Source organism: Ixodes scapularis, unplaced genomic scaffold (assembly GCF_016920785.2).
Source record: "Ixodes scapularis isolate PalLabHiFi unplaced genomic scaffold, ASM1692078v2 PGA_scaffold12__126_contigs__length_90152505, whole genome shotgun sequence".
Taxonomy (NCBI): domain Eukaryota; kingdom Metazoa; phylum Arthropoda; class Arachnida; order Ixodida; family Ixodidae; genus Ixodes; species Ixodes scapularis.
Window position 1 is genome coordinate 15,016,338 of NW_024609838.1, and position 27,855 is coordinate 15,044,192.

At 46.8% G+C, this 27,855-nt stretch overlaps 3 protein-coding genes across 3 annotated transcripts; 1 reads left to right on the forward strand and 2 right to left on the reverse strand.

Annotated features, from left to right (window-relative positions):
* Positions 1–1,790: 1,790 nt before the first annotated feature.
* LOC115318063 (60S ribosomal protein L37) lies at positions 1,791–4,402 on the reverse strand. Its single transcript, XM_040205915.2, has 4 exons — positions 4,310–4,402; positions 3,927–4,062; positions 3,106–3,190; positions 1,791–1,916 (listed from the first exon to the last, which is right to left on the reverse strand). Exons 1-4 carry the CDS (start codon positions 4,310–4,312, stop codon positions 1,838–1,840), a joined length of 303 nt encoding a protein of 100 aa, XP_040061849.1. The 5' UTR covers positions 4,313–4,402; the 3' UTR covers positions 1,791–1,837.
* Positions 4,403–4,598: 196 nt separating this feature from the next.
* LOC115323230 lies at positions 4,599–9,918 on the forward strand. The gene is made up of 3 exons (XM_040205910.3): positions 4,599–4,681; positions 6,203–6,317; positions 7,318–9,918. Exons 1-3 carry the CDS (start codon positions 4,668–4,670, stop codon positions 7,525–7,527), a joined length of 339 nt encoding a protein of 112 aa, XP_040061844.2. The 5' UTR covers positions 4,599–4,667; the 3' UTR covers positions 7,528–9,918.
* Positions 9,919–19,417: 9,499 nt separating this feature from the next.
* On the reverse strand, positions 19,418–27,805 carry LOC8034990 (zinc finger protein 883-like). The gene is made up of 9 exons (XM_042289326.1): positions 27,731–27,805; positions 27,529–27,649; positions 21,214–21,765; positions 20,878–21,129; positions 20,458–20,793; positions 20,122–20,373; positions 19,870–20,037; positions 19,685–19,785; positions 19,418–19,507 (listed from the first exon to the last, which is right to left on the reverse strand). Exons 1-9 carry the CDS (start codon positions 27,803–27,805, stop codon positions 19,418–19,420), a joined length of 1,947 nt encoding a protein of 648 aa, XP_042145260.1.
* Between the last annotated feature and the right edge of the window lie 50 nt (positions 27,806–27,855).

Genomic DNA, 27,855 nt, shown 5'->3' on the forward strand with positions numbered 1-27,855 from the left:
AAATACAGTCGGCACGGGTGCACCGTTAAGTGTGCTTCTTAGCGAGCACCGATGTAATGCGGAGAAGCAACACCCGCGGAGCTCACTTCCGCGGGTTTTGCTTCTCCGCAGCGCACCGGTGCTTGGTGAGAAGCGCGCTCAACGGGGCTAAACCGCCGTAATCAACACTTTGAAAAACGCGAATAGTGCAGTTCTTTTCGAAGCGAATATCGAATAGTGTATTATTCGGAACTACTATTCAAAATTTTGAATATTCGCACAACCCTAGAATTAAGCGAAAACGCCATTTGAATTAAGCGGCTTATGAGCACATTCAGAACATTACGGGACGACCAAAATTTTCAAATGTTTCAATTAACCGGAAGTACAAAATATCTGAGTTTGAATTATCGTGAGCCTACTGTAGACCGTAGAAGCAACAGGCATGAGCTCCATGTTGGACTGCACCTCGGCTGCACGAGTACTCATGCAATGGGAGCACTAGTCGAAGCTTCTTGCCTGTGCTTGTCTTTCCAGTTCATGTTTAAGAGCCACTAAAGTCAATTTTGAGACGTTCTGCGTCCTATGTCCGAAGCATCCTAGAGAATCCGAAATTGCTGTCATGCACAACTTTTCCCTTACTGACGTGCAGCCGAACAATGCAACATGCCCCCCTTGCTCCAAACATCCTGAAAACAGTTACAATCATCCATAGCTTTTTTTCTGCTTAGAAATATGACTAAGCATAAAAACATGCCCCCTTTTCAGAAAAAAAAGGGGGGTTTAGAATGCATGGTTTCATTTTTAAGGGCAATTGTAATGCAATTCGGATTTTCTGCAATACTTAGGGAACATAAGTTGCAACATAAAAAAAATTAAGATTTCAAAATCGAATTTAGTGTCCTGTGAAGTTGAGACAGGTTATACGAGCCTTGATGAAAAGGTCTCCGGACTGATTTTGTAGCTTAAAAAGAGAGGGCAGCGCAGTGATGCGTGCACAGTAATCGAAGGAAGAGACCGTGTTTCAGTATACCAAAGGGCATCGCTCTGCAAACATTTGGAGCGTTGCTAGACGAGTTTGGCCACATACATGAGCATATTGGCAATTTCTCCAAAGACTGCAAACCAAAGAGTGAACATCAATTTTGTTACACCAATGCTGCTCAACCTGGAAACGGGCGCCCAAGAGCTGCACTGCAAGGTGTTTTGAGTGGCACTAGCGCCTCAAAAAAAAAAAAAAAAAAAAAAGAATGTCATTGAAGTTGGGCGGGCTGGATAAGGTCGCGCTACCGCTCTTAGTCTTTCAGCGATGTTCTGCCATTCCTAAGCAAGAGCCCCATTTAAAACTTTGCGAAATTCACTGTTTTTTGACAAGCCTGCTGAATTATTTCAAAGGTCCGTGTTTTCGGAAATTTTGACGGAGAATTCACGTTCGCTTTGGTTTATGGTGAAATCGCAATTGTGCCCGTGCAGTTATAAAAACTCGTGTGGCACAACTCCCAGTGTTCACAGAGTGACACCTTTTGGTATAAGGAGACAAGAGGTCCCCTCCTTCGGGCATCAGTGCTGCCCTCTTTTTATGCTACAAAATTATTGATCACGCCTCCCAATTTGTGCCATTTTACTAAGTGGCAAAATCCAGGAACCAAAGGCACATTTGTTGCTTTCCGACAGCGTCCAAAAGCATTCAAGATTTTCAATGTACTACCAGAAAGGATGCATTCATTCCATTTCTGTCAAACACCATGGAAACTAACGCATCCAGGCCTCACCCCTGGAGACCGTACCACTAAGAAGGAAGTGGGGAGTTGTTGTGTGGGGACTCAGGTTTTATTGGGTGTACGATCTTTGTACATGATCATTTGGGGGCAGCCACGGACGCAGCAGCTCCTGCGTGCTTCTGAGACTTCTGAAGGCCTCCCTCGCGGAATCCATTCCTGAAAGTGCCACACCAACTTAGCACAAGTCACTTATAACAACAGTTCCATGCACCTCGAATGCCCTAGTGCCACTAGAGTGCCAAAACGAAACTATCGACAGCGACAAGCCTCAAGCGCATGCAACAGGCGCGCAAAGGTACCTTTGGCAGCCTTGGCATCACTCGTACAGACTTAACGAGCACTGAGTGCCAAGGGTACCTTGGTGGGCCCTGCTGCACAGGCTTGAGGCTTGTTGGTGTCAGTTGTCCGTTTGTCATTGTAGTGAGACTCGGGCATGAGTTACATGCCAGGGTTATCTGGTATGCAACCGAGCTTGTGGCAAAGATGATGACATACAATCTCTTTACATAAACCGTCTAAATATGAATTCACAATTTTCTGCTATACCAGACAATGATGCCACTTTGTTTTCTGCCATATTGAAGTCAGATTTGAAGGGTCACTTGCACTGGGTGACCTGGCATGGGTTATCTACGACAATCAAAAGCGACAGTGATGCTATTGGCAACTCCAGCGAAATCGACGGCACCTAGCAAATACAACAGAAAGCTGTGGCGGCAGGTTCGCCCTCCAGCCTTCTCGAGCAAATCAGATGTTCACAGCGCCTGACAGTCAAAAGGCAAAGCTGTGAAAGCAGGTTCACAAACACGCCATGAAAATCGCCAATACTGTGAGGATGCACTTATTAAAAGTCTTTACACTTACCAACATAGAACAAAACCTTTGTCCAGTGGTGCTAGCAACAGCAAGCTTGTAATTCATTATATCACCCTAATAATATAAACACGACATTGTTGGCTCACACTGCCCAAGCCTTTTCTTACTATACTCCGTTCACTCCAGAGCTGAGGCAGTGGTGGAAGCTATGTGCTCTTAGCACTAGCCAAACGTCGATCTTTCACCACGCACACAGAGAGCAGGCTAAGGTGATGAAACGGAGGCAGTTGATTGGTCTGGCGGGCGTGTAGCTCTCACCGCCATGACCTTAGGGGGTAAACAAAGTATGGAAACAGGGCAGTCCAGTGGCTTGAAAGCATTCTGAATGCCTTGCCTAACTAGTACAGGTCAAACAATGTGATAGGTAAGCTCGATATGTGCATATCTCAATGCTACCACGTTTGTGGCGACACTTTGGGAAGATCGCCATTATCAGAGAAACAAGAATAAAATGCAAATGCGCCCATACCTGAAACGCCTCCAGACCTTCCTGAGGTGACGCAGCCTGCCAGTGCCAGTGGTCTTCCTCCTCTTAGCCTTGACACTCCAGTTGACTGATAAGAGGAAAGCACACACCTATCAACACTGGCCCAAGCTCTTTTACCTTCTACAGAACATTTAATCAAGTCAGTGGTTCCTTAGGTCAACACAGTGGGTCTGACAAGGAAATGTTTTGCATCATGACAAATGCCTCTTGTGGGAATAGGCTCAAAACGGGCGTACACCAGTGAAGCATGTTTGCGGATTAGTTCACTTGGCGCTTTATGATGTCGAGTTATCGTGGTGCGAGAAACGTACTGAAAGCAAGAGGTTATGAGCGTGTTCAGGGCATGTCTGCTCTGGCCAAGTTCTGAGAAAATTTACGGAATATCCAGCGTCTGATGCCCAATTTTTCCGTTTCGAACTGTAACGAGAAATAGTCGACTGAACCTCACTAACCCAGAGTTGCTTTTTTTTTTTTTTTTATTTTCTCAAGGCAGGAGCGAGCACAGATCCATAACACGTGAGCGAATGACGCTTTAGCGAACAGCGCCATTTGAGCGAATCGATCCCTAAAATGTTGTTCGACCAACTGATGCCACCCAAGTGACGAGAGCGCACGCTCTAAAACGTAAAACCTAATGAAACTTGTTTTTGTCTTTCAAAAATGCACATGCATGTACACACTTCGAACCTTTGCAGCGGGCACGGAAATCGGCGAAAACACCTTTCTAGGACGACACGACAGAAAATTCCGGTTTCTAAACACCGATGCGGTGCGAACATGGTAGTGGTACGGGGTTCACTCACAGTGCCTCAGCTTGCTGTTGGGGTAACCGCACTGGGCACATTTCGACTTTTGGATGTGGTAACTGCTGCGGCCACACCGCCGGCACAGCGTGTGGGTCTTGTTCCTCCGTTTTCCGAAACTGGAGGTACCTTTCGTCTGTAGTTCAAGAAAAAGGCAAGGACATGTTTTAGCGATCACGTCAAATACGGTCCGAGGTTGTCGGCACAGAGGAGCCGGGTGACACTTCCATTTATTCCGAAAAATCAAAAAGTACGCTCCCACAAACGTAGATGGGTAGTCTCTAGACAGACTTTATAATCATAGTTTTAACGATTGACAACGGATTGATTAGCAATAATTGTCGATTATCCCAGATTCCAGAACCAGAGAAAAAGCCACTCACCATGTTGACGATCTACCGAACGGCGAAAGGACTTCCCAACAGCCAATATCTGGAGAAGGTAAACGTGGTGGCGCTAGTAGTCTGTCGATTAAAAATGCCAAATATTTTTGTAATCGGTCAATTTCAAACTATTTATAATCAAACGTGTTGCTTATAAGAACTTTCTTTTAATATTGTAATACAAATTTTTTGTAGAGTACTAAGACCTTTATAAATGTCCTGAAAATTCAAGCGATGCACCGATGCTTTTTGTTGGCTGCTTGACCCATCTGGCTTGACTTGGCTTGACCGCCTTTTTGCCAGTTCGTTGTCCGGTTTAATTTGGCGCGTCCGTTAACGGTACCCTGCAACGCACAGAATGGAGAAAAGAAGGTAATACGTATATTCCTATCCATTTGTATGAATTACGAAACGGCGTCACAGAAAATATACGCGTGAGGACGGGCAACGTCAGGAACTTGTCGAACATTTCACGCGTTCCAAAAGGTTTCACCGAAGAATCGTTCAGTAACTCGAGATAACGGAGTTAGGCTGTCGAACTTTTCACCACACTTTTGACCTCTGGGTTGCATAGGAGCGAATCACAACTCGCTTTTGCAACATTTGTGCCAATTCTTTTTTTCTTTCCACTTGTCTAAAACGGTTTCTTTGTTTCCAACAGGTGCACGCGCCCTTTGGCATTTGATCACACAAAATTTAGTTCTACGGGTAGAAAAGAGGGGACGAACTCTGATTGGAATGATCAGTGAGTATGGACGCAAGGGCTAGCCAGGTCAGCCGCCTTTGTCTCTCTGGCGTTCGAACGTGACACGCTGCGCGAGGAGCTGACGACGCTCCTGTTCGCGCTGTCTGGGAGAAGACAGCGGGTAGAGACAAACTCAGCTAGCCTCTAAGTCTACCAGTGGCGTAGCCATGAATTTTTTTTCGTGGGGGCGGGCGTGGCAACACCCCCTAACTAAGAGAGCCAAAGTGCTGAATTTTCCTGCGTTGCTAAAGAAGCTTACCGAAGGCCAGAAATTGGACACGACTACGGCGTCAAGAGTTCGGCTAGGAGTCTTGTTCTCACTGATTGGACAGGACTGAGGTGAACGCTGACGCCGCAGTCGTGTCCTATCTGCAGCCTACGGTGGCCTTTAGTAACGAAGGAAAATGGAACACAGGCTTTCTTATCTAGAAGGTGTTGAGGGGGGATGGTTGTGTTGTCCATGACTTGGGGTGCGGAGGAGGGGGTGCTGAAACGCCATAAGCCTCCTCCATAGCTACGCTACTGGCGTCTACCCACTAATCCTTCCAATAGACCAATCTCACTAAGCATTCCACACATGCGTGACGCCACCGTAACTATTGGCGGCGTGCATGACCTACAGGAGGCGCTTCTCTAGCTATCATGATGATCGTTTGTGACGTCGCGGGTAGGACAGCAGACTGGGACAGACCGCGCAGATCTTGCATCCTCGGCTCGTCGGCTCGCTTCATGCGCTGTTTGGGTAATGCGCGGCAAAGCTTGTTTCACGCGTTGGGTTTATTTGGTGGAGTGATATTTGTAGTGGGGCTTTTCACCAAAGCTTGAAACTGTAACACGTGTGTAGTCATTCAAACAAACACTTTTGGCGCTGAGGTGCCGATGCATTCGGATGGTGGTATGCTGTTCTCAACCCCAGTAAAAAAAAAAAAAAGTTAAATGAGGAATATAGGATGTCCAGCGCTTTACCCCACTACAACATCTACCACAGCGAATATGGTGTGTTTTTTTATTATGATTCGGACAAAATAAACTGAGAAAGGGATGTCCCATTGAATTGAAAATATAGGAAAGCGAAGTTAGAGAATGTCTCGCATGTGTAGTAAACACTTCAGAGAGAGTGACTTGGCTGCTATGGATCTATCCACCAGTGCCGCCATGGATGACGAAGTTGCTCAAGCATCAGAGCCAAACAGCAGCCCTCCTCTGGACTCCGAGCCGCAGGCTGCAAACGACGACTCGCTTCGGAACGGTCAGCAACGTCAGGTTTGCATCAGAGTAACTTGTTTCACGAAGCATCCAGGTCCCAGTGTTGCAAAAACATCTCTAGAGAAATATTGTTTACAAAATCTGCACTTTTGTAATATCCCGAGATATAAACCACCTAAAATCATAAGAAAATCGGGTGAAAAGAAAAATATAACCTGCCGTGTGCAATAAAAAAAAAAGTTGAAAGAACTGTTAGGTTTAGATTCTGTGACCTGCGAAAGTTGTGGTTGCATGAGGGGCAATGAACCAAAGACAACTATCGCTCCCTGTCAGCACTGTTCGCTTATCTCCCATAGGGGAGGCACTCACTTGATCGAATGACGTTTTAGCGAACGCCCACATTTCATCGAATGACACTTTAGCGAATAGTCGGACGCCGCGAAGCGGCGTTTTCGGGTGGGCCAAGTGAGTTCATATTTTTGTAATAAGTTGCCGCAGACTGTCGCCGCGAAGCGGCGTAAAGCGCAGCGCGACGGATGGGTTAACGCGCGCCCCCGTTATTTGCTAAAACGACCATTCGCTCAAATGTCGCCGTTCGCTAAAATGTCATTCGCTCTTGTGATATGGACCCCTCCCATAGTGGCTAAGTAATACCATTTCTGCCAAAATCACCATTGCCCAAGGCCCTGTAATGACTAAAATATAAACTATCAGTTTTTTTTTTGTTTTTTTTTTAAGTAGAAAATTATGTTAAAAGTAGGGTGGGTTAGTTTTTGGCCGTGGGACATTTCTCCGGGGGATATTAGGATATATTCCTCAGCTGTAAGGGGGACAAATCTGGGATAAACTTTCAGAATATGATAAACGCTTGAAAACCCACGTCTTCAAGTATAAATCTGATTTACGGAGGCAACATTTCATGGTAACAGGTTCTACAGGAAAGCATTCACCGTTTCAAGAAGCCTCGTAATAAAAATAACCAGCAGAAAAAAAGAAATTTTGCAGGTAGCTATTCAACATACCTAGGACTTGTTTAACAATAAACTTGTGCTTCCAGGAAGCAGACGAGCTCCTGCGCAAGATCCAGGAGGAACACTGGCGCCATCATGCCATTGCTGCTGAAAATCCAGCATATGCACAGAATCTGCGACAGATCCTCTCGGGGATGAAGAAGGTGCAACGAGAGCCCGAATTAATGGCCTGCGTCATTGCCATAAAAGCAGTGTATGCTCGGGGGAAAGAGGCAAAGAGGAGGAGGAGGAAATAACTTTATTGAAGGAAATAACTTTTCTGGCGCTACCTAGGCATCACCCGGGGCAACAAGTGAGTGCTTGCTTGCCGCCCTTCCAAGGGGCTCCCTGCCAAGAGGGCCAAAAAAGAGCACAACTTCAACATCGACATGAAGAAGGATGTGGCCAACCCCAAGTCTCATTGCCACACTACAAGTCAAGGCACGATGGACAAACTGTGGACAGACTACCTGCTGTGCTTTCATTTTTTATCCTCGTGTGCAATGTCGCTACGTGTCAAGTCACACTGGACCGACTTTCTGTCGTGATTTCATTTTTTTCTATTGTTCTGTGCAATGCCGCCGCGTGTCAAGTCACGGTGGACAGAACCTTCCTGTCCCTATGTTTTAATTTTTTTACCCTCGTGTGCAAGGCGGCTACGTGTCAAGTCACGGAGGACAGACTTCCTGCCGTGCTCTCATCTTTTATCCTCGTGTAAACTAGAGGTGGCGCACCAGTGGTGGTAGGATGTGCTTTCACAGCTCCGACATCCGCGCCTCCCACAGCGGAACCAAGCCTCTCATCCATGCGAAATATTCACCAGTTGGCGACATATCTCCTTGACGTCGAGTGACACAAATATGAGCTTTTTCTGCATTTTTTTCACTTTTGTCTCGGGTAGTACTCATGGTGTGTAAACCCTAAAAAGGCAGACCGTGAGGGCCCGCAGCTGCTGTCGCCAACACGATAACACCATTTATGCACAAACCATGACGATGCCAATGGTTCCACTCGGCGATCAGCTGATGAAACCATTCCTTGTATGCCAGCACACGAGGACGCAATGACTTTGACAGAAGCCAATAGGAAGTGCTTCCCGTCCCGTGAGCAAGAACACTGATCTACAAGCCGAATGGATGGCGCACACCCCCTGACACCAATGACAACAATTTCGCCGGCCTCGAATGGTGTGGCGTACCTGGCTGACAACACAAACGTCTGAGAATAAAAGCCTCAAACTTTAGAGAATTCAGGAAAATGCCACTATAAGGTCATTATCAGGCCGACAGAAAGAGAAGACATTTCTAGAAATTTCCTTCGTTGCACCCTTGTGCAGACGCTCAATTCCCTGGCATCTAACCCAAAGGTCCACCTGGCAGTGTACAAACTCGACAAAAAGAACAACACACTCACTGTGACTGTGAAGGCCTCCGAGCAGCGAGCACACTCGCGGTGCATGAGGACACAGCTTACTCAAATGGAAGGTGCAACATGGGGAGAGGTCAAAGTGACGAGCTATGTCGCACCACCGCGACACATAGTCCCCTTCTTCATTCACGTAGTGGAACCCAATAGCGGAGAGAGAGAGATCCACAAAAACCTTTACTCGCCGCATGGCCAAGTTATCCCGGCTTGCACGCCGGCAGTTTCCGACCAGCGAGATTGTTCAGGGGAAGTCGACTACAGCACCACCGCTATCCTCTGCTTTTTTCCACGTTTGCAGGTCACCTCACCAAGACGAGCACTATATTCACCTCCAGCTTATCGCTCGTCCTCCCGCGGCGGAAAAGGGAAGTGCTCTAGCGAGGGTCCCCCGGTTCTTCTGCGCAGCGGGCACGGCGGAACTGGTCGCAATCAAGGCTTGCGAACAGTCATTTCTGAATGCAAACAACACTCTTCACTGACCCGACTGAGTGCTGTAGCCGGCATGTAGCTCTACTTTACTAGGGAGTTTTAATATTGTGTATAGAAGCAAACGCAAGTGCTGTGCATTTTCATTAGAGTTCCATGCTCCACGCTGCACATGCGCGTCGTTGCCATGCGCCAATCCAAGACAGCAATTTCGGGCTTTGCGCATGCGCAATGTGGAACATGCTACTGTTTCACCGGTTTTCCGACGCCAACGAAAAGTGCTGCAGTGAGCAGACGTGCACGCTGGTGGGCGCTCCTTCGAGCGGGAAAGGCTGAGATTGGCAAAACGGGCGCGTAAAAATTAAAGAAAAGAAAGGCTCTCGGGTACTTTTGTAATTAAAACGACAACGGAATTTGTTTTTCCGTATTTCGGGGCATTTGTTACGGAGGGTTGGCGGCAAGTTTGGAAGTTTTTCTGAGACTAACGTCATTACTTTGACATTGCCATATGCTTACACCGTTAATGTCATTTTACGTAAATTTCTCGAACTAACCAGGATGTTTAGACTATTTTTTTATTATTTTATAGCTTGTTAATTAAGAATACTGCAATTGGCATCAGTGATGATAATTTTGCCAACTTTAGAGTGCCATAGTTGTTCGCGCGTTTGAAATTGGATCATAGGCAACAAATTATGTTAGAGTTTGAAAAACCTATTAAAATATCTAAATTGCATTATTATTAATACAAATTGCTGTAACAATAAAAAACATGCCATTTAACCATAATAGTCTACAGAAAGGTACTAATTTTTATTTCTTTTTAACACACAAAAAAAAAACTGACATTGTTATAAAGATGGGCAAATTTTTTATGTAATGAAAAGTCCTATGCACTGATAAGCGGTTCTTTGCGTCACGCGTTGCCTTTAAAAAGCACGCATTGATAATTAATCATCTGAATGTCTAAAAACCCGTTAAAGGGCCTGCAGGTCATAATTTCACAAGACCTTTATTCTAGCAAAAAAGGCTCCAAGAACACACGAATACAAGCGCTGATTTTTGCAACAAATACACTATTCTGTTACCTCTAAGGTGTAAGGAAGACCCTGTTTTTAAGACACACCGAACTCTTCAAAATGCCTGTCAGAAAATAAAGCTTCCACGAAGGATCTCTTTAGTGTAACAATTACGCTGTGAGGCAATAGACCCTTTCCGAAATTCAGTCTGACCACTTTGATCACTATCATCATCATCTTAAAAATGGCCTATGTGCCATACGTTGGTGCCATACCACTGATCTCTATTGTAGTAGGCTGGATCGCGGACCGTGGCCTCGGTACAGAGGCTAGAAAGAGCCTCTGTAGCCTCGGCAGCGGGGGCCGAGTGTCGCCACCGGCGGCCATTGATTGACACCAGCCAATGCATGGGACTCTATGGGGAGAACGAGAAAAAGTGCCGTTTTCCCCCGTTTCTAAGCTGTTGTTGGCACTGAAACGTTTTGGGTGCTTTTCGATAAGCCCGTCAAATAGCCTGCGTATAAACATTAATGCTGACAGCCCTCGCAGTTCTTATAAATAAATATTTTGTGGTCGAGAGTGACTCCGCTGTAGTGCAGCTCAATGAGGCGAGCGTTACCTAGAGTTACCACGGAGTCGGTGGCGATTTTGTTGAGTTGGGTCAACGTTACTAAAACACTCAGTTGGGAAACTCCCATAGAGACAGCCCTAAAAATATGGCCCCAATCTGTCTCCGAGCACCGAGCTAATGACGAACACAACGCCACCATTTCTCCCGCAGCGGCCACTCGAAAAACCGCACGTGACTTCTATTTTTGGCTTTGACAGAGGTGAACCCCCGTCTCCCCGGCGGACGCGCCGCGTTGAACTACTGAAGTTAAAATGCACCTAGGTCGGGACGCGCTACCTGAAAGGCCCGCTGAGGCATGGTTTTATAAAAACAATATTAATTGTTCCGCAAAACCTTGCGAACTAAAGATGATAAAAACATCACGCGCCCATCATTTGGTACTAAACTCCAATAAATTTCATACAAAAAGAGACTTTTCCGTTTGTTTTTATGCAAAAAACAGGCTTTCAAAAAGCTCGAGGTGACCATAGTACAGACAAACGAAAAAGTGTGGCGCTGTTGTCGCATTAAGCTCGGTCTCGGTGGACGCCAGCGGCCCAGGTTTCGACGGCGAGTTTCCCAACTGAGTGTTTTAGTAACGTTGAGTTGGGTTTAGCAGACGACAAGCTCGAAGGCTTTGCTACGCGGAATCGGCTCACTCCCGGAAAGCCGCTGTCGAGATGGAACTTCTTTTAGCATCCTCGATCATCCGCACCGGTGCGCACCGGGGCACTGAGGTGCGCCCCTTCATCTTCGATCAAGTGCACCGGTGCGCACCGTACGTCCTCGATCAACGAAGCGCACTTTCCCGGTGCGGCTTTTCGTTGCCCCAACGCGCACCAAGAAAATCGGCGGTGCGCCGGGGGGCAGTCCCATCAGGCATTGCGGCCAGGAGCGGGGATCGAGAAGATGGCGGGAGTAGCAGACGCGCAGACTATCGAGATGGCGATCTTGCAAAAACGAACACGCCTCGCCGCTGCACTAGATGATTTCCTCGGGTCTTCTGACGGCGAGACGACGAGCTTCTCACCATCGCCGCGATTACTGGCAATTGCTGCGGTGGCTAGGAGCGCCCGAAAAGCACGAACTTCGTGGAAAGCGGCGCGAGGCGTTTCGATGACAGCGAGGTACGGCTATTATCTGGTGTTTCGTTTTCTTGAACTAATAATGATGGCCAACATACACATGTGGAATCGTCACCCCCTTCGTGACCCCATCGACAGTCACGTCCACGATGTTTATTTCTGTGGGAAAAAAAATAGAAGAAATTGACAGCAGACGAGCACCGTGCGCTGACCTACGCAAAATAAACGAACAAAACGCGAACTGACGCAAGGTGGAGCTCGCCGCAGTGCACCGGCGCGGCGCAGTTGGTCTGGTTTGTCCTCGATGTTGCACCGACATCGCGCTGCACGACCGAGGAGCGCTGTGCACTGTGCTGGTTTCAGGGCGATTCCGGTGCGAGTTGATCGAAGATGCTATTTGTTATTCATCAAGTTCTGGGCTTCTTCGAGGAAGGTCTTATTGACGTCAAGTTCCTTTATTTACTCCACTACGAGAGCAAGCTTGCCAGCTCAGCCGTAGGTGCTCCGGTAGGTTAGATTTTTTTAATCGGCGTTCGAACGTCTGACAAGTACCGATTCAATCTCCAGACACCCGACATAAGGATGGCAGTACACCATAAAATACTAGTCTCCGAGCACAGCGTACATGTTTCAATATTTTTACTTTTGTGCGTTTCTCCCATAGACTTGCGTGTATTGCCTGGTGTCAAGCAATGGCCGCCGGTGGCGACACCGACGGGCTCCCGATCCGCGATCCAGTCTACTACAATAGAGATCAGTGTGCCATACCAATGGCGGCTTTCTACAAGGTGAAACAAGGAGACGCCAGGCTCTTTAAATCGACCGCAAAATTCGGTTTCTTAACCTATCGCGCTACAACTTTGTGCAGCGCTGCCCACCGATGGTGCATTTTTTTTTTGTAAAATTTGCGAAGAGCGAATTTACCTGAGGAAAAAGTAAAGAAAGAAAAAGGCTTAGTTCTTATGGAACCGCAGCGACGCCATCGGTCTGCAAACAACTCGGCGCCGTTTCGCACGGGAAACAAGAGATGGCGAAAGCGGCCGCGACACCAACTGCCGCCAACGAACGAGCAGACGACGCCGAGAGCCGGCCCTTTTGCATACAAGGAACTGCAGTTCCTTGCTGTTACCGCGCCTGTCTTTTTTGTTTCTGCGACTGTCGCCGCCTGCGGAACGCGCGCCGCTTTTGAGTCGAAAAGATCGTCTGCTCGGCGCCGTACGCTCGTTCGTTGGCGTAAAGCGCGATCCAAACCAACGCTTCTTTTTGCGCCTGTAGGTCGTGCGGCTGCGGATGTGACGCATTTCGTGGCGTTTTTGCTGTTTCCGGGCGCGCTTTCTGAGTCAGAACCGTGCGCTTTGGTTTGGACGGGCGAAACTTTAGGCGAGCGCGCACGCGCGCACGCAGGCACGAGCGCACAAGCAAAGTGCAACTGCGACAGACTGGCCGGCCAGACGGCGAGAGAGAGAGAGAGAGAGAGAGAGATCACGTTGTCATGTTGGAAGAGAATAAAAGGGGGGGAGGAGAGGGCAGCCAGACGGCGAGAAACGCGGAGCCGGATCTAGCTTGCCCTCCACCGATTGGCCGGGACACAGGAGCGCCCTTCTACGTCACCGCGCGTTTTTGTGCGCGTTGAGAAAGAAGTTGAAATCAACCAACTTTCTTATGCGCGCCCGGAAGGAGCGAAGAAGCGGCGCGACGTCACGAAAATACGTCACATCCGCAGCCGCACGACCTACAGGCGCAAAAAGAAGCGTTGGTTTGGATCGCGCTTAAAGCCCCTCGATGTGTTTGCGCCTAAAAGATGCATCGTGTGAACAGACCTTAAAGGTCTGTTCACACGATGCATCTTTTAGGCGCGCAACAGTTTCGCGACACTCAAGTTTCGCGAAATGTGCTCGTTCACACGTACCGCTTCACGTGCAACAACGATGACGTTTGGACTCGCGAAAATAGTTTGGGTGTTGACCATAAAGTGGCGCTTCAGTTGAAAGCCAACATCATCATCATCACCCTTAGCCATTCAGCGTCGTGTTCTCCATCTCCCGCCAGATTCTAAGAGTCAAAACGCAGGCGAGCTGGTGAACAATCATAATTAAGAAATAAAACCTTAAGACAAGGAAACAAAAAGGAACATACACATCACCGTCTTAAAACCATGCACAGCATGCTGTCATTTACTTCCATTTACTTAATTTACTCTTAAATTTTCATTTACTAGTTGTTGAATTGTCATTTACTGCCATTTACTTTATTTACTGTTGAATATGCATAATTCGGACGGAGGTTGACAAAGAGGAAGACTGTTGTGGAAGTAAATGAGAACTGTACGCTGTGCTGGTTTTGAGACGGTACTGTGTACGCCCCTTTTTGTTTCCTTGTCTCAAGGTTTTATTTTTTAATTATAACCAAAAATAGACGTGAATTATCATCATCACCAATTACGCCTTCTTCCATCGCTGGATTTTTTTCCGATATGCTACTAACTTTTCCTTCAGTGGTGCTTGACGTGCTTGCGGAAGCGCCGGCAGTATCCATCGTTCGTGGTTTCGGTTTTTTTTTCGGATTTGGCTCGGCTACAACACCGGCAGGGAAGTGGTCTTCTCAAACAGCTCGCTCCCCCCTCAAAGGCCACGTGAGAGCGTTTCTGAGCGGCCATTGGCGGCGCCCTCAGAGTGATTGACAGGACTCGGCAAAGTTTCAGCAAAAGCTCGCTCCAGAAGCGAGGTGTGCTCGCAACTTTTTTTAGATGCGTGCGTCCTTTTCGGACTCGTTCAGACGGCGCAACCATTTCGCGAAACTACGTTTCGCGACATTAGATGCGCGAGAAAAATGCATCGTGTGAACGGGCCTTTATAGAACTTTATCAAGGCATCTGTCTGGGTTGGCGCTTCGTTCTGACTGGTTGCATCGTTGTGGGAATCGACACTAGAAGAGACGATCCGGAAAAACCTGTATAGCGAAAAGTTTATTCTCGTCTGCCGTTGACATGCAAAAGTGACGGTGCCCGATAAAATACTGCAGGCTACGGGTTCATTGCCGCCATTCGTATGGCAAAAGTTAAACCGCCATTTCAGCCACCAGATGGCACGGAATTTCGGAAAGGTTATATTGGGAGAGTTTGGCCAGTGGGTGTGGCGACGAATGTGCCGGAGAGGAGAAAAGTGAAGGAAAGGGAGGAGAGCGCCGAAGGAGCGAGAGAGAAAGAAGGGAGCAAAAAGGAGACGACCGCCTATTTGACGCAACGCCATCTGCGCAGCGCACTGTTGAGGCTCCACGTCGTCTGCTACGGGGTTATTTCCTTTTGCCTGAATCAAAGTTTGCGTTAAAACGTGGAGAAACTTCATTCGTTAGCTTTTTTAAGCCACCGAGGAATAACACTATATCATTTTTTTTTTTTTGCCAAAGCCCACCAAATAAAAGAAAATAAGCGAAATTTTGATGTCGATCTCACGCATTCCGCCAGGCGAATGAGTGAAAATGGCGGCCCTCCCTGCTCAGCTGGGAACTCAGCACGGCTCTTGCTCTGCACCGCAAGCTGATTGGCTCACTCGGGAGGGGGGCGTTACGGCGGCAGTATCATAGACTGGCCAAACTCTCCCCATATACGGCTCTGGAGTAGCGCAGAGAGTTTGGCCCATGGGCGGAGCTTGTTGCCCGCTAGAACCAACGGATTTCGTGATCTCACAAAATGGCGTTACTTCCTTGCCTTGTTTATTACTGAGCAATCGCATAGAGTTCCTATGAGTCAGAGCCACAAAATGGCGGACGGAAGCAGGGCCGTAACCAGGGGGGGGGGGGATAGGGGGTTCTGACCCCCCCCCCCCCCCCCCCCCCCGAAATTTTTTTCTGGGTATGGCCCTGGTCGGTGCACTGGCAGCCAGCCGATTTTAATCTCTGCCTCTGCGCACGCGCAGTTGCGCCGGTCGGCTACCGGGTACCAAACCGGGACCGGTTCGCCGGTTTGCTGTAACTCTCCATTATATGCCACCGATGCACATGATTCATAGGCGAAAATAAGACAATAGACACTTTCAAAATGGCCGGCGTTGTCCCCGAAACCCCCCCCCCCCCCCCCCCCCCCCCCGAAATTTTTTTCTGGGTACGGCCCTGCACGGAAGTATAGTCATCCCCCGGTTATCAGAGATCAGTGGTTATCACACTACGCTTCTGTGGTTGTCAGGCAAACCAGAGCCTTAGGCAAACTGGGCGAGTAATGCGAACTCCGGAAGGTTCGAACTCCAAACACAAATGCACGGGGAACGTGAGAAAATCGGTTTCTTCAATATTTTGGGGATGTAGGGAACGACAATAGTTTTTGGCATAATAAAGGAACATCTTACAGTGATTTGTGCTGAGTTGCGTGCCACGTAAGAAGGTATTCTTTTTTTAATTGCCTGAGTGGCATTATGCAGCAGACGACGCGGCGACGTCACACCGTTCACGTGACCCGCTCCGGCCAACCCAAAAAGTCCATCTCCGCTGCGTAAAAGAATCGTCTGCCTCAAACGCTACTGTGTTAGAAATTGCTTCTCAAACTTTTCACAGACATCCAATATTGTGAAAAATTTGAAAAGTATTGAGTGCTCAACCAACTTCACGACAGGCTAGTTTCCAAGAGTGTGAACTCTGCGTTTGTTTTTACAGCGGAGCTGTTAAAGGCTAGTGTCCCCAGTATCGTGTCCGTGGGCAAACAAATCTCGACACAAAACTCTGGACAGCTACCGCCATCTATGAGCGACGGCGGCAACCAGACAACCGGTTGTCTGGTTGCCGTATCGCTAATAGATGATGGTAGCTGTCCAGCCTTTCTAGGGTGCCTACATGTTTGTCTGTTTCGGGGTGAAGACATCCATTGTTGCCTTGAATATGCCAGCGCGTGACGTTCTCGCGCACTTTGTGCGTGACTTGGGCGGTAAAATGGCGTGTATGCACTAGCCAAAGCTACGCGGTCGAGCTGACTGACACCGGATTGCGCGCACTTCAAAATGCATAAAAAATGATTGGGCGGAAAAATGGCTGAGATGTCGCCACTCAAGCAAAAGCGCGCGGCCGGCCATTACTTCATTCCCACCACAGTACAGCTTCGCATGGTCTTCCTTCGCCAGAGCGGAAAGGCTGAAAGTTTTTAATCAGCTGTGTTGCGTCGATCTCCATGTGTTCTCCCATAGGGCGGGCACCACCTGGAACCCCGAATACCACTTGACTCGCGCCGAGCTGCTCTTTCGGCCATGTTGTCGGCAAAACAGTTGGATCAAAAGTATCAAAAAGCAACTTTACTCCTGCAACTGCTGGTGAGGCCACCAGACTGCCATCTTTCATGCAGCGAAATCACATTTTTTCTAGCGTTGCAGAGGCTGGTGGCAGCGTGCTGAAGGCACGTTTTCTACTCCTTTGTCGTCATTCGCCAAAGAAGTTTTTTAAGAACCTATGTAAGCGTTGAGACTTATTGTCTAGTACATGTGAACTTTTTTATGAAAGCACAGTGCCACAGGAAGAAGACACAACTCGTCGAAAGCAAGCTTCGTCGGTCTCTCGGCCGAAGTGCTGCGTCTCTGTGCCTTCGCACGCTTGGATACCGATCAATGTTCGACGTCATGTGGATGTGTTTTGCGAGTGCAATGTGCGTGTGCGGGCGGCACTTGCGCTCCGAGAGAAGTGCAGCGACAAGCAAAATGGAACTTCGCCGTGCGTAGGGAGATGGGTTCCCGTCAAGATCGATATCCCGCTTATGCAGCGATGATTTCACAGAGGAGAGCTACGAGCTGAGGCGCGATGCTGTGCCAGCGCACAGCGAACCCGAAACCAACAGCTAAACCCTCTTGAAACAATGTCAAAAGTTATGCTTAGCACGCGTGCAGCCCCATTCTGTTTGACCCGCGTATGGAAACGGAGCTTGGCGACGATTCACCAAGCTCGTTCGAGTCAAGTGACGATACAGGATGTCTCAAATAGCGGCGAGGCTCTTTAAATCGACCGCGAAAATCGGTTTCTTAACCTATCGCGCTACGAATTTGTACAGTGTTGCCCCCAGTTAGTGCATTTTATCTAGACAATTAAAAAAAAAAAGCGAACTCGCCCGAGGAAAAAGTGAAGTAAAGAAAAGGCTTAACTTCTATGGAAAGGCAGCGAAGCCACTGGTCTTTAAATAACAGGGCGTCGCTTGGCACGGGACACAAGAGATGGCGCAGGCGGTCGCGACGCCAACTGTTACCAATGAACGAGCATACGGCGCCGAGGGCTCGCGCACACTATAAGGGACTTCATGTGCGCTTTGCTTAGGGTAGAAACATCTGGCCATTTTGTCCCACACGTTTTTCTTTTTTGTTGAGAAGCGCGTGAAATAGCGTGTCCCTGCACGCGTTTGTGGTACTGACTGTGCTATGGCGACATTTTGTTTTCATCCATTTTGTATTTTCTCCGTGAGCGCGTGTTGTCGGCATCGGGCACTACAAACGGTGGCATCATTGATTTTGAACAGGACATTGAGGCAACATATAGCGCACACCAGCTCGGAGCACGTGGAGCGAAATCTCGCGCTGCAGAACCCAGAGATCCTGCATGGTTCAATCCCCACCCCTGCCCGTTTCGATCTGGGTGAGCATCGTACCGGCCTGCGGTCGTGTATCACTACTGCCTGGTGCATATTAAAGACCCCAGGCTAGCGGTTGTACTGCACTGGCTAAATTGCTCATCTACAGTGAGTGACTCATCGCAACTTTGAAATGGCTGACCAACTACATGCTGTATAAATATCCACACAACACCAATTATTACAATATTTTCAACTCTTATAGCGGCGCCATAATCCTTAGGTTAGAACAGATATAGCCATCCACTTAAAACACAAGCGTGTGATTATCACGGGTATCATGGACCATATTTCACCCGTTTCAAAGTGCTCGGGAGTGTTTCAAGTTTCGATCCTGTTCCTCAAATACAGAACCTCTTCAGCTTCCATTTAATATGGATACCCCGCAATATGGACACCAATTTCGGGGACAAACTGGGTAAATACATAAATTTGTTGTCTCGTTATTATGGATAGCTCACACTCTGGACAATTTTTGGGGGAAGAAAGGTGTTCATATTATCGAGAAATGACTGTACGTTCTTTACCGCAAAAGGTCCGCATATAATTGAAACTTACAAAGTCACATGAAAATCGTTTTTACAAAATTTATGCCTGAGGTGCCTCCTTAATCATGAAAATCCTCAGGCACCTGCACAAATGCCCTGAATGCAAAGTATTCAGGCAGGTCTAGTTCCTTTCTAGGGAGGGGCCACCGGGATTTATCAGGCTGAGACGGTTGGTGAAGGCTGTTTTCCATTTGCGTTTTAATTAAAGGTAATGCCATTACAAAACATCCACCTTCTCTCCTCACACAGCTTCCAGAAGCTAGGAAGCAGCACTGTAAAAGAAAGTACAAACAGTGCCAGGACACGAACAGAGTAAGGGGGACAGACGAACACCAGTACTGCCTGTCCTCTTTATGAACCAACTCGCACAATTGTCTATGTGATGTGAAGAAAGTCTTGTCCAAACTGTCGACGAAGGCGAGTCCTTGTCTGTGCATTTGTTTGGTCAACCAGCCTCAGAACGAAACTCTTGACTGCTGATATTTGCGAGTTCCACGGCCATTTTCTCGTAAAACTTCTGCTTAGTCCAGAGGACCTGGACAAATCATGGGACATAACATTTCTAGAATCTCATGCGTTTGAATGTGTTGCATCAGGCTCCCACACAGACGAAAGGCTTGGGGCGTTGCTTGCATTTGTCTTTCACTATTGTGCCTTTGAATATGGCAGATCAATTTTACACTTCGACTAACGGCTTTGGGACACTGCTCACATTTGTGAGATCTTCACCCTTTAGTGTGCGAATGTGGCAGATCAGCTTTGGATTCTCACTGAAGGCTTGGGGACACAGCTTGCATTTGTAAGGTCCTTCGCCTGTGTGCGTTCGAATATGCTTTGTCAGAATTTCTCTACGGCTAAATGCTTGGGGACATAGCTCACATTTGTAAGGTCTCTCACCTGTGTGTTTTCGAATGTGGCGGATCAGGCTCTCACGCACACAATACGCTTGTGGACATTGCTCGCATTTGTAAGGTTTCTCGCCTGTGTGCGTTCGAATGTGAATGGCCAGGCTCAGGCTCCGACTAAAGGCTCGGGGACACTGCTTGCATTTGTAAGGTCTCTCGCCTGTGTGAATTCGAACGTGGCGGGTCAGCTTTGCATTCTCATTAAAGGATTGGGGACATAACTCACATTTGTAAGGTCTCTCACCTGTGTGCATTCGAATGTGGCGGGTCTGATTCTGGATGTTCCTAAAGACTTGGGGACACTGCTCGCATTTGTAAGGTTTCTCGCCCGTGTGCGTTCGAATGTGGCGGGTAAGATTTGCATTCTCACTAAAGGCTTGGGGACATAGCTCACATTTGTAAGGTCTTTCGCCTGTGTGTTTTCGAATGTGGCGCGTCAGGCTCCCACGCTCAGAATACGCTTGTGGACATTGCTCGCATTTGTAAGGTCTTTCACCTGAGTGAATTCGAACGTGGCGTGTCAGCTTTGCATTCTCACTAAAGGCTTGGGGACATAGCTCACATTTGTAAGGTCTCTCACCTGTGTGTTTTCGAATGTGGCGGATCAGGTTTTCACGCCCACAATACGCTTGTGGACATTGCTCGCATTTGTAAGGTTTCTCGCCTGTGTGCGTTCGAATGTGAATGGCCAGGCTCGGGCTTTGACTAAAGGCTTGGGGACACTGCTTGCATTTGTAAGGTCTCTCGCCTGTGTGAATTCGAATGTGGCGGGTAAGATTTGCATTCTCACTAAAGGCTTGGGGACATAGCTCACATTTGTAAGGTCTTTCGCCTGTGTGTTTTCGAATGTGGCGTGTCAGGCTCCCACGCTCAGAATACGCTTGTGGACATTGCTCGCATTTGTAAGGTTTCTCGCCTGTGTGCGTTCGAATGTGAATGACCAGGCTCAGGCTCCGACTAAAGGCTTGGGGACATAGCTCACATTTGTAAGGTCTCTCACCTGTGTGTTTTCGAATGTGGCGGATGAGGCTCTCACGCACACTATACGCTTTTGTACATTGCTCGCATTTGTAAGGTTTCTCGCCTGTGTGCGTTCGAATGTGAATGGCCAGGCTCAGGCTCCGACTAAAGGCTCGGGGACACTGCTTGCATTTGTAAGGCCTTTCGCCTGTGTGAATTCGAATGTGGCGGGTAAGATCTGCATTTCCACTGAAGGCTTGGGGACATAGCTCACATTTGTAAGGTCTTTCGCCTGTGTGTTTCCGAATGTGGCATATCAGGCTCTCACGCACACGATACGCTTGTGGACATTGCTCACATTTGTAAGGTCTCTTGCCTGTGTGAGTTCGAACGTGGCGTGTCAGCTTTGCATTCTCACTAAAGGCTTGGGGACATAGCTCACATTTGTAAGGTCTCTCACCTGAGTGCGTTCGAATGTGGCGAGTCAGATTTGCATTCTTACTAAAGGCCTGGGGACATAGCTCACATTTGAAAAGATTTTTGCTCGTCTGGTCTTGTGCATGAGAGCTCAGGCAACTACATTGGGAAAGAGTTTGCAGGCATTCCTGGCATTTGAAAGGTTTTTCACTAGTGTGGGTTCGAATGTGATCGACCATTGGACTATTTTTCTGGAATGCTGCTGGGCATAGTTGACACGCAAAAGTTCTTTCTGACTTGTGAATGTCGGTGTGAGATCTCAATTCTTCCTCTTTGCAAAAGAACTTAGAGCAGTGCTGGCACTTGAGTTTTTCATCACTGTGGTCAACCAGATGAGTAAGGATTCCACGCTGATCTCTGGTTACATGGGTGCAGAAACAGCAATTGAAGAGAATGCTTGTTGTGGGTTCTGATAGGCAGCCGATCTTCTTCGGGCATGCACCTTCATCACCTACACAAGGAAACATAACCATCTGTATCATAAAAGACAAAACAAGCCCATTCTCCCTTTTTCCCCATTATTGAAAGAAAGTTTATAAAATAAAACCTGTCGTGTGTTACACTAAGGCAGGAGTCGGCAATGTGCAGCCCGCATGCGGGGTAGTTTTATGTGGCCCCCGGCACGATATAAAAAAAGGACCCCTCCCCCCCCCCCCCTTTTCCCCCTCTCTTGCAGCTTCCTCAGGCATTCAACGACCACGCAGTAGTCCTTGAATGGGGTTAGACAAGAATAAGGAGGAGCACTTTCAATTGGCACTGTACGGCAGAGAGGATCTTCACTTTCTTTGTGCCTTTTCTTTACCCGCCTGCCCCGCCCGCCTCGCCTGCCCTGCCTGCCCCGCCTGGCGCTGCGGGCTGACCTGAAATAAATAAATCCGCCAAAACTTAGGGCGGAAAGGCGTGTTTTTCTATACATCTGATACGCTAACCCAGAGGAGCACTTTCAATTGGCACTGTACGGCAGAGAGGATCTTCACTTTCTTTGTGCCTTTTCTTTACCCGCCTGCCCCGCCCGCCTCGCCTGCCCTGCCTGCCCCGCCTGGCGCTGCGGGCTGACCTGAAATAAATAAATCCGCCAAAACTTAGGGCGGAAAGGCGTGTTTTTCTATACATCTGATACGCTAACCCAGATGATGGATGGATGGGTGCCACCGACACTAACATTTCGTCATCCCTTCTTTTTTAAAATTTGGGTAAATTTTGTTTTAACACAACCCTCCCTCCTCTTTAAAGTGTTCCCATTGCTTATTTTTGTCTATTTTTACCCTCCCTAGATCTTTTCCACAAATCTTCCACTCTCCTTTTAGTTATCGCTATTCTTTCCCCATCTATTCGTACATCCATGTCTGCAAATCCCAGTGCCCCCTCCAAATCCGTAGTCATCTCCCTAAGAGGGTGGGACGAAGCCCCGTGCACCTTAAAATCGCGGTCGCATCGTCGCAAAAAAGGGTTTATTTCCTGGAATTTAGCTCTATATGTTTTCGTTCTTAGCACCCCCGTTTTAGCTTCAAACATCAATGAGCTCCCCAATGAATTATCATACGACTGTTCTTTCTTTATTTCTTGTTTTTGTGCCCTAGCTGTATATTGTTAAAAGATTTCCCCTGCATTGTCTGTTCCCACAATTTCCTGTTCGTTTTCTTTACTCCCTTTTCTACTGATATGCTCTGATCGGCCCCGACTCGTTGAATGTATTTATATCTCAGCTTGCGGGTTCGGTTTGTCCACTTAGTGTTTAGGCTTTTCATATATACATACTTGTACACCTTTCCCTGCCCACCGTGTATCCTCAATTTCAGGTAGTCTTTGTTAAAATTTTACTTTACTGATCGCTTCTCTACTCTCGAAAGATGCCCAACACATATCCCCCTCTCCCTCATTGGGTGCATTCCCATCTGCCCCAAATGCCAACCTATCCACACTCCTTTGCTGTATCTTCAAACCTGCCTTGATTTCTGACCTCATACACAATTCCGCATTCCCAGATGACAGTCCTGGTACCATGACTCCCTTCCAAACACCCCTAACGACTTGATATCTATTATAGTTCCAGAGTGCCCTGTGTTTCATAATAGCTGAATCTCGTTTCCCCTTCTTTATTATAATATCTTCTTCATGTTACTTTAGATACTTTCTTCCATTTCATCATAATCCCAAATATTTGTACTTTTCTATGTGTTCTATCACTGTGTCCCCTTCTCGCCGTTGAAAACTATTATACCCGACCTGTCCCTACTGAAGCTTAGGCTTTTACTGTCCCCTTCCCTGTTTCAAATCCTAATCAGTTCCTGTATTGTCTCACGACTTTCTGATACGAGTACAATATCATCTGCATACATTAACCCTGGCAGTACTTGATTTACTTTGTCCTTTCTCCATGTAAGTCTGGTCAAAACCTAGGTTGCACTGCTCTAATCTTTTTTCCATCTCACTGAGGTGTATTATAAAGAGCGGGGGAGACAATGGGGAACCCTGTTTAAATCTTGTTTTTATTGCTGCTGGTCTTGTAGTTTCGGCTTCTCACGTTATAACCACCTTATTCTCTGTGTAAACCCGTTCTAGAAACTTAACCATGGCTCCCCCTAGCCCATATCCTTTCAGTTGGTCCCAGAGTTTTTCCTGATTCACATTGTCATATGCCCCTTTGATGTCCAAAAATGCTACCCATAACGACCTTTGACTTGCAATTGCTATATCTCTGCAGAGAGGCATTATGAATAAGTTATCATCAAGTCGTTTATCCCTTCTGAAACCGTTTTGAAGCTTTCCCAGAATCTGCTTTCCCTCTGTCCATTCTTCCATTCTTCTTTTTACAATTTGCATAGCTACGCTGTATATTTACTGAAGTTACTGTGATTGGTCGGTATGATTTGAGACTGTCTTTGTCTCCCTTGCCCTTATATAATGATTTCATCCTGCTAAATTTCCAGTCACTGAGTACCTCCCCTCCCATAAGTATCTGCTCTATCACCTGCCTTGCTTTCAATTTGCTTCTTTTGCCTAGAACTTTTGTCAGTCTCATTGGTACGCCGTCTGGACCTGTCGCAGTTCCAGACGGAACCTTTCCTTCTGCTTTTTCGTATTCCCCAGTGGTATTTTTCTCTTTTTCACTATGATTCTCCTCTTATGTTGTGTAGATGCTACCATTCCCCACGGCCTGATCTTTTTCTAACTTCTTTGATCGCTCCGTTGAACATGACTGGGATCTATTCAAAAACAAAGTCCCGTGTTTGATTCGTGAGTATATATTACTTCGTGTAATTTCAGGCAAACAGCGTTCCCCCCGGTTTATTACCATTCTTAAAAAACTACAGAACAAGAAAAAAGGTTGTTCCGTCGAGCAAAAATCGCGAAAAATGCCGCTCGATGGTCCACCTACCGGGACACGCTATCTGCTTATTGTATCTTTATCAAAAAGACCAAGCGCGTCTTCTTTAACAATACGCTCCCATCAATCTTGTCTTGTAACCCCTCTCAGTTTTGGAAGATCATAAAACCTACTAAGAAAGGTACAACATAGCTTGTTTCTGAATGGCCAGGTGACGCGCAGCAAGGAATGTTGTAACGTGTTAAACAATGCTTTTGCTGGGTCATTTCCAGTTTCATCTTCTAGTACTGTAGCGCATCTGTGTAATCGGGATTTTTTTCCCAAAGGATTTTATTGTCTTTGATTTTGTGGAAATTGCGAACCTTAAACGGAAGTTGAAACTTTCATCTTCTTGTGGCGTCGACGAAATTAACCTCAAGTGGTAAAAAAAAATACAGAAGTATACTCGTCTATAATTTTATCTTATATCTTGATGCAATCTTTTTAGTGCTCGACTGTACCACGCGACTGGAAGGTGGGAAAGGTGGTCCCTCTTTACAAGTTCGGTAATGCATAGTCCGCTCTTAATTACAGATCAATTTCGATAATAAGTATTCCTTGTAAACTTTTGGAACACGTAATCTATTCAGATCTCGTATCATTTCTAGATTCAAATTCATTTTTTAACCCCTCCCAGCATTATTTTCGTAGACACTATTCCTGCGAAACGCAACTGCTCTCTTCTACAAATGACATAACGTCGGGCCTGAATCGTGGTCAGTTTTTGGACTGGATCTTTCTTGATTTTGCAAAAGCATTCGACAAAGTTCCACATCACCCTCTTTTTCTCAAAATTGCAGCCTTAAATATTGACCCTAATATCTTAAAATGGATTGAATGTTTTTCGACTAACCGCACACAATTTGTTATAGCGAATGATTGTAGTTCATCTCCTTTTCTTTGGTAAATCCGGTGTTCCTCAAGGTTCCGTTTTAGGCCCTTTGTTCTTCCTAATATATTATGACCTTTCTAATGGTATTCAGTCATTTATAAATTTATTCGCGGACGACTGCGTTCTTTGCCGTCAAATAAATGACCTATCCGATCAATCTATTCTCCAATCTGATCTGGACCACGTCTCTTCATGGTGTAATAAATGGCTGATAACCTTTAACATTACCAAATGTAAAAGCATGTCATTCTCACCTCGCCCTAACCCCTCTCTATCATGTGATTACAAGATTAACGATATTTCCCTTGAGCACGTCATTTCGTACAAATACCTTGGAGTTCACATAACTAATGACTTCTCATGGCAAACCCACGTTACCTACGTTATTAATAATTCTCATCGAATTCTCGGCTTCTTACGTCGAAATTTTGCTCAAGCCCCCTTTTTCTCTGAAGCTTATTTTTTACCGTACACTCATCCGCCCAAAAGCTCGAATATTCTTCTGTGATATAGGATTCAGCATAACGTTATCTTATTGATGCAATTGAATCTGTTCAAAATCGATCAGCCGTTTTATTAACTCTAATTATTACCGCCTTGCTAGCGTGTCACCAATGAAGTCTAATGCTGGTATTTCTGAACTAATGTTTCGAAGAAAAATTGCGCGTCTTTCTTTTTCATAACCCAGTACTGAAACAGGAACTCCTTTTACAGCCTCATACCTTTCATCCCGGATTGATCACCAATGCAAAGTTGCCATACCTCATTGCACCACTAACATCTTTCTTTGCTTCTTTCTTGCCAAAAACTTGTTCAGACTGGAACCCCCTTCTCCCACACACATCGCCGCGATTGAAGATATTTCTGCTTTCAAGGCAGCCATAATTGATTACTTTTATAACTCTGCAATTTGTTGGTTATCACCTTTTCTTCTGTTTTGTTCTTTATTTTTTGTGCTGTGAATTAATCATTGTAATTAGCAAACCCATTGTACCCACCTTCTCTGTAACGCCCGGACCCTGAGGGTAATAAAATAAATAAATAAATAAATAACGCAGAAAATGCCGCTTCGATTGTATGTCTGTGTGTGGCTAGTGTCTGCTAATACCCCTCGGTCTTCTTTTCTGTGCACTGATGTGTTCCCAGAACCTTTTTGCCGCATTCCTATCCTTCTGGTTTATCTCTATCATCCACTGGACCCGTGCCCTCTATATTTTGGCCTGTATTAATGCTGATGCCTCCCGCTTTCTTTCCTGAAAGTCTTCCCATTTTGATGCTCCTTCCGCTGGTGTGGCCTCCATTTTCTTTGCCCATATGTGTACTCTATATGCCGCTTGGTGTCTTGATATCACTGCCTTAACCTCTTTATCCCACCAGCTTTTGAGCTGGCGTTTTAGTTTTCTTCCTTCTTGTTTGATTCGATATTTCTCTCTCTTTTGAAAACACTAAGTCTTCATATGTCCATTCTCTTCCCGCGTGCTCGGATACTATGTTCTCGATACGCTTAGATACCTCTTGTAATTGTTTATCATTTAAGTTATTTCTACCCTCTTGTTTTTGACTTTGCATTTCTGGTTTTACTGTGCCAAATCTGATCTTGATTCTCTTATGGTCACTCCCCAGACTTTTTGTGCCTTCCTCATCTATTTCTATACCTCTTATACTCTGTTTCACGTTATGATGTACTGCAGGAAAGGCTACACGCGCGAGCTCCTTGCTCTAGGGCACATCTCGGCAGCACAAGCTCTCGTGCGTTAAGAATAGCTCCCAACGCTATGAGCTCGCGCTTCTAGCTTTGTCTGCGGTACAACATAAGGTGAAACGGAGTATAATCTGCCCCGCAGCCCCCGCCGCTCCTCCCCATCCCTCTTTTCCTTTCCTCTCTCTAGAAGCACCTGCATCCGATCTTGGTAATACAAGAAACTGTAAACTAATGTTCGATAAGCCTTCCACACCTGCGGTGCCGGTGTACTCTGAAGCGTCATCCCTGTTAGTGTGCTTGTCAAGGTCCTTCTCCAGCACTCCCGCCAGCTCCAGGACGTGCCTCTTGGCGTCCTGGTCGAACTTGTTCGTGAACTGAAACGAACCGGCCGCGACATTTTCGACTTCGGACTTTTCGGCAGAGTGCTTGAAGGGAATGCAGAAATGTCTACGCACCTCTCCGTCCGGCAGATCGACGTCCGAGCTGCCGTCGTAGTCGGGGATTTGGTTTTCGAACGCCCGTTCAGTCATGGTTAGAAATGTTCGAAGCAGACCGGCAAGATGAAATCGGTTCCTTGATG

What these genes read in the sequence shown, in the direction of transcription:
- LOC115318063 (XM_040205915.2), bottom strand. An exon ending in CAACAGCAAGCTGAGGCACT is followed by an intron (nt 3,191 to 3,926) that starts GTGAGTGAACCC and finishes TCCTCTTATCAG; the next exon opens with TCAACTGGAGTGTCAAGGCT. An exon ending in AAGGTCTGGAGGCGTTTCAG is followed by an intron (nt 1,917 to 3,105) that starts GTATGGGCGCAT and finishes TGGCACTTTCAG; the next exon opens with GAATGGATTCCGCGAGGGAG.
- LOC115323230 (XM_040205910.3), top strand. An exon ending in GGAACGGTCAGCAACGTCAG is followed by an intron (nt 6,318 to 7,317) that starts GTTTGCATCAGA and finishes TTGTGCTTCCAG; the next exon opens with GAAGCAGACGAGCTCCTGCG.
- LOC8034990 (XM_042289326.1), bottom strand. Translation starts at nt 27,805, where the DNA reads ATGACTGAACGGGCGTTCGAAAACCAAATCCCCGACTACGACGGCAGC. An exon ending in TCGATCTGCCGGACGGAGAG is followed by an intron (nt 27,650 to 27,730) that starts GTGCGTAGACAT and finishes GGTTCGTTTCAG; the next exon opens with TTCACGAACAAGTTCGACCA. An exon ending in CCACATTCGAAAACACACAG is followed by an intron (nt 20,374 to 20,457) that starts GTGAGAGACCTT and finishes GAATTCACTCAG; the next exon opens with GTGAAAGACCTTACAAATGC.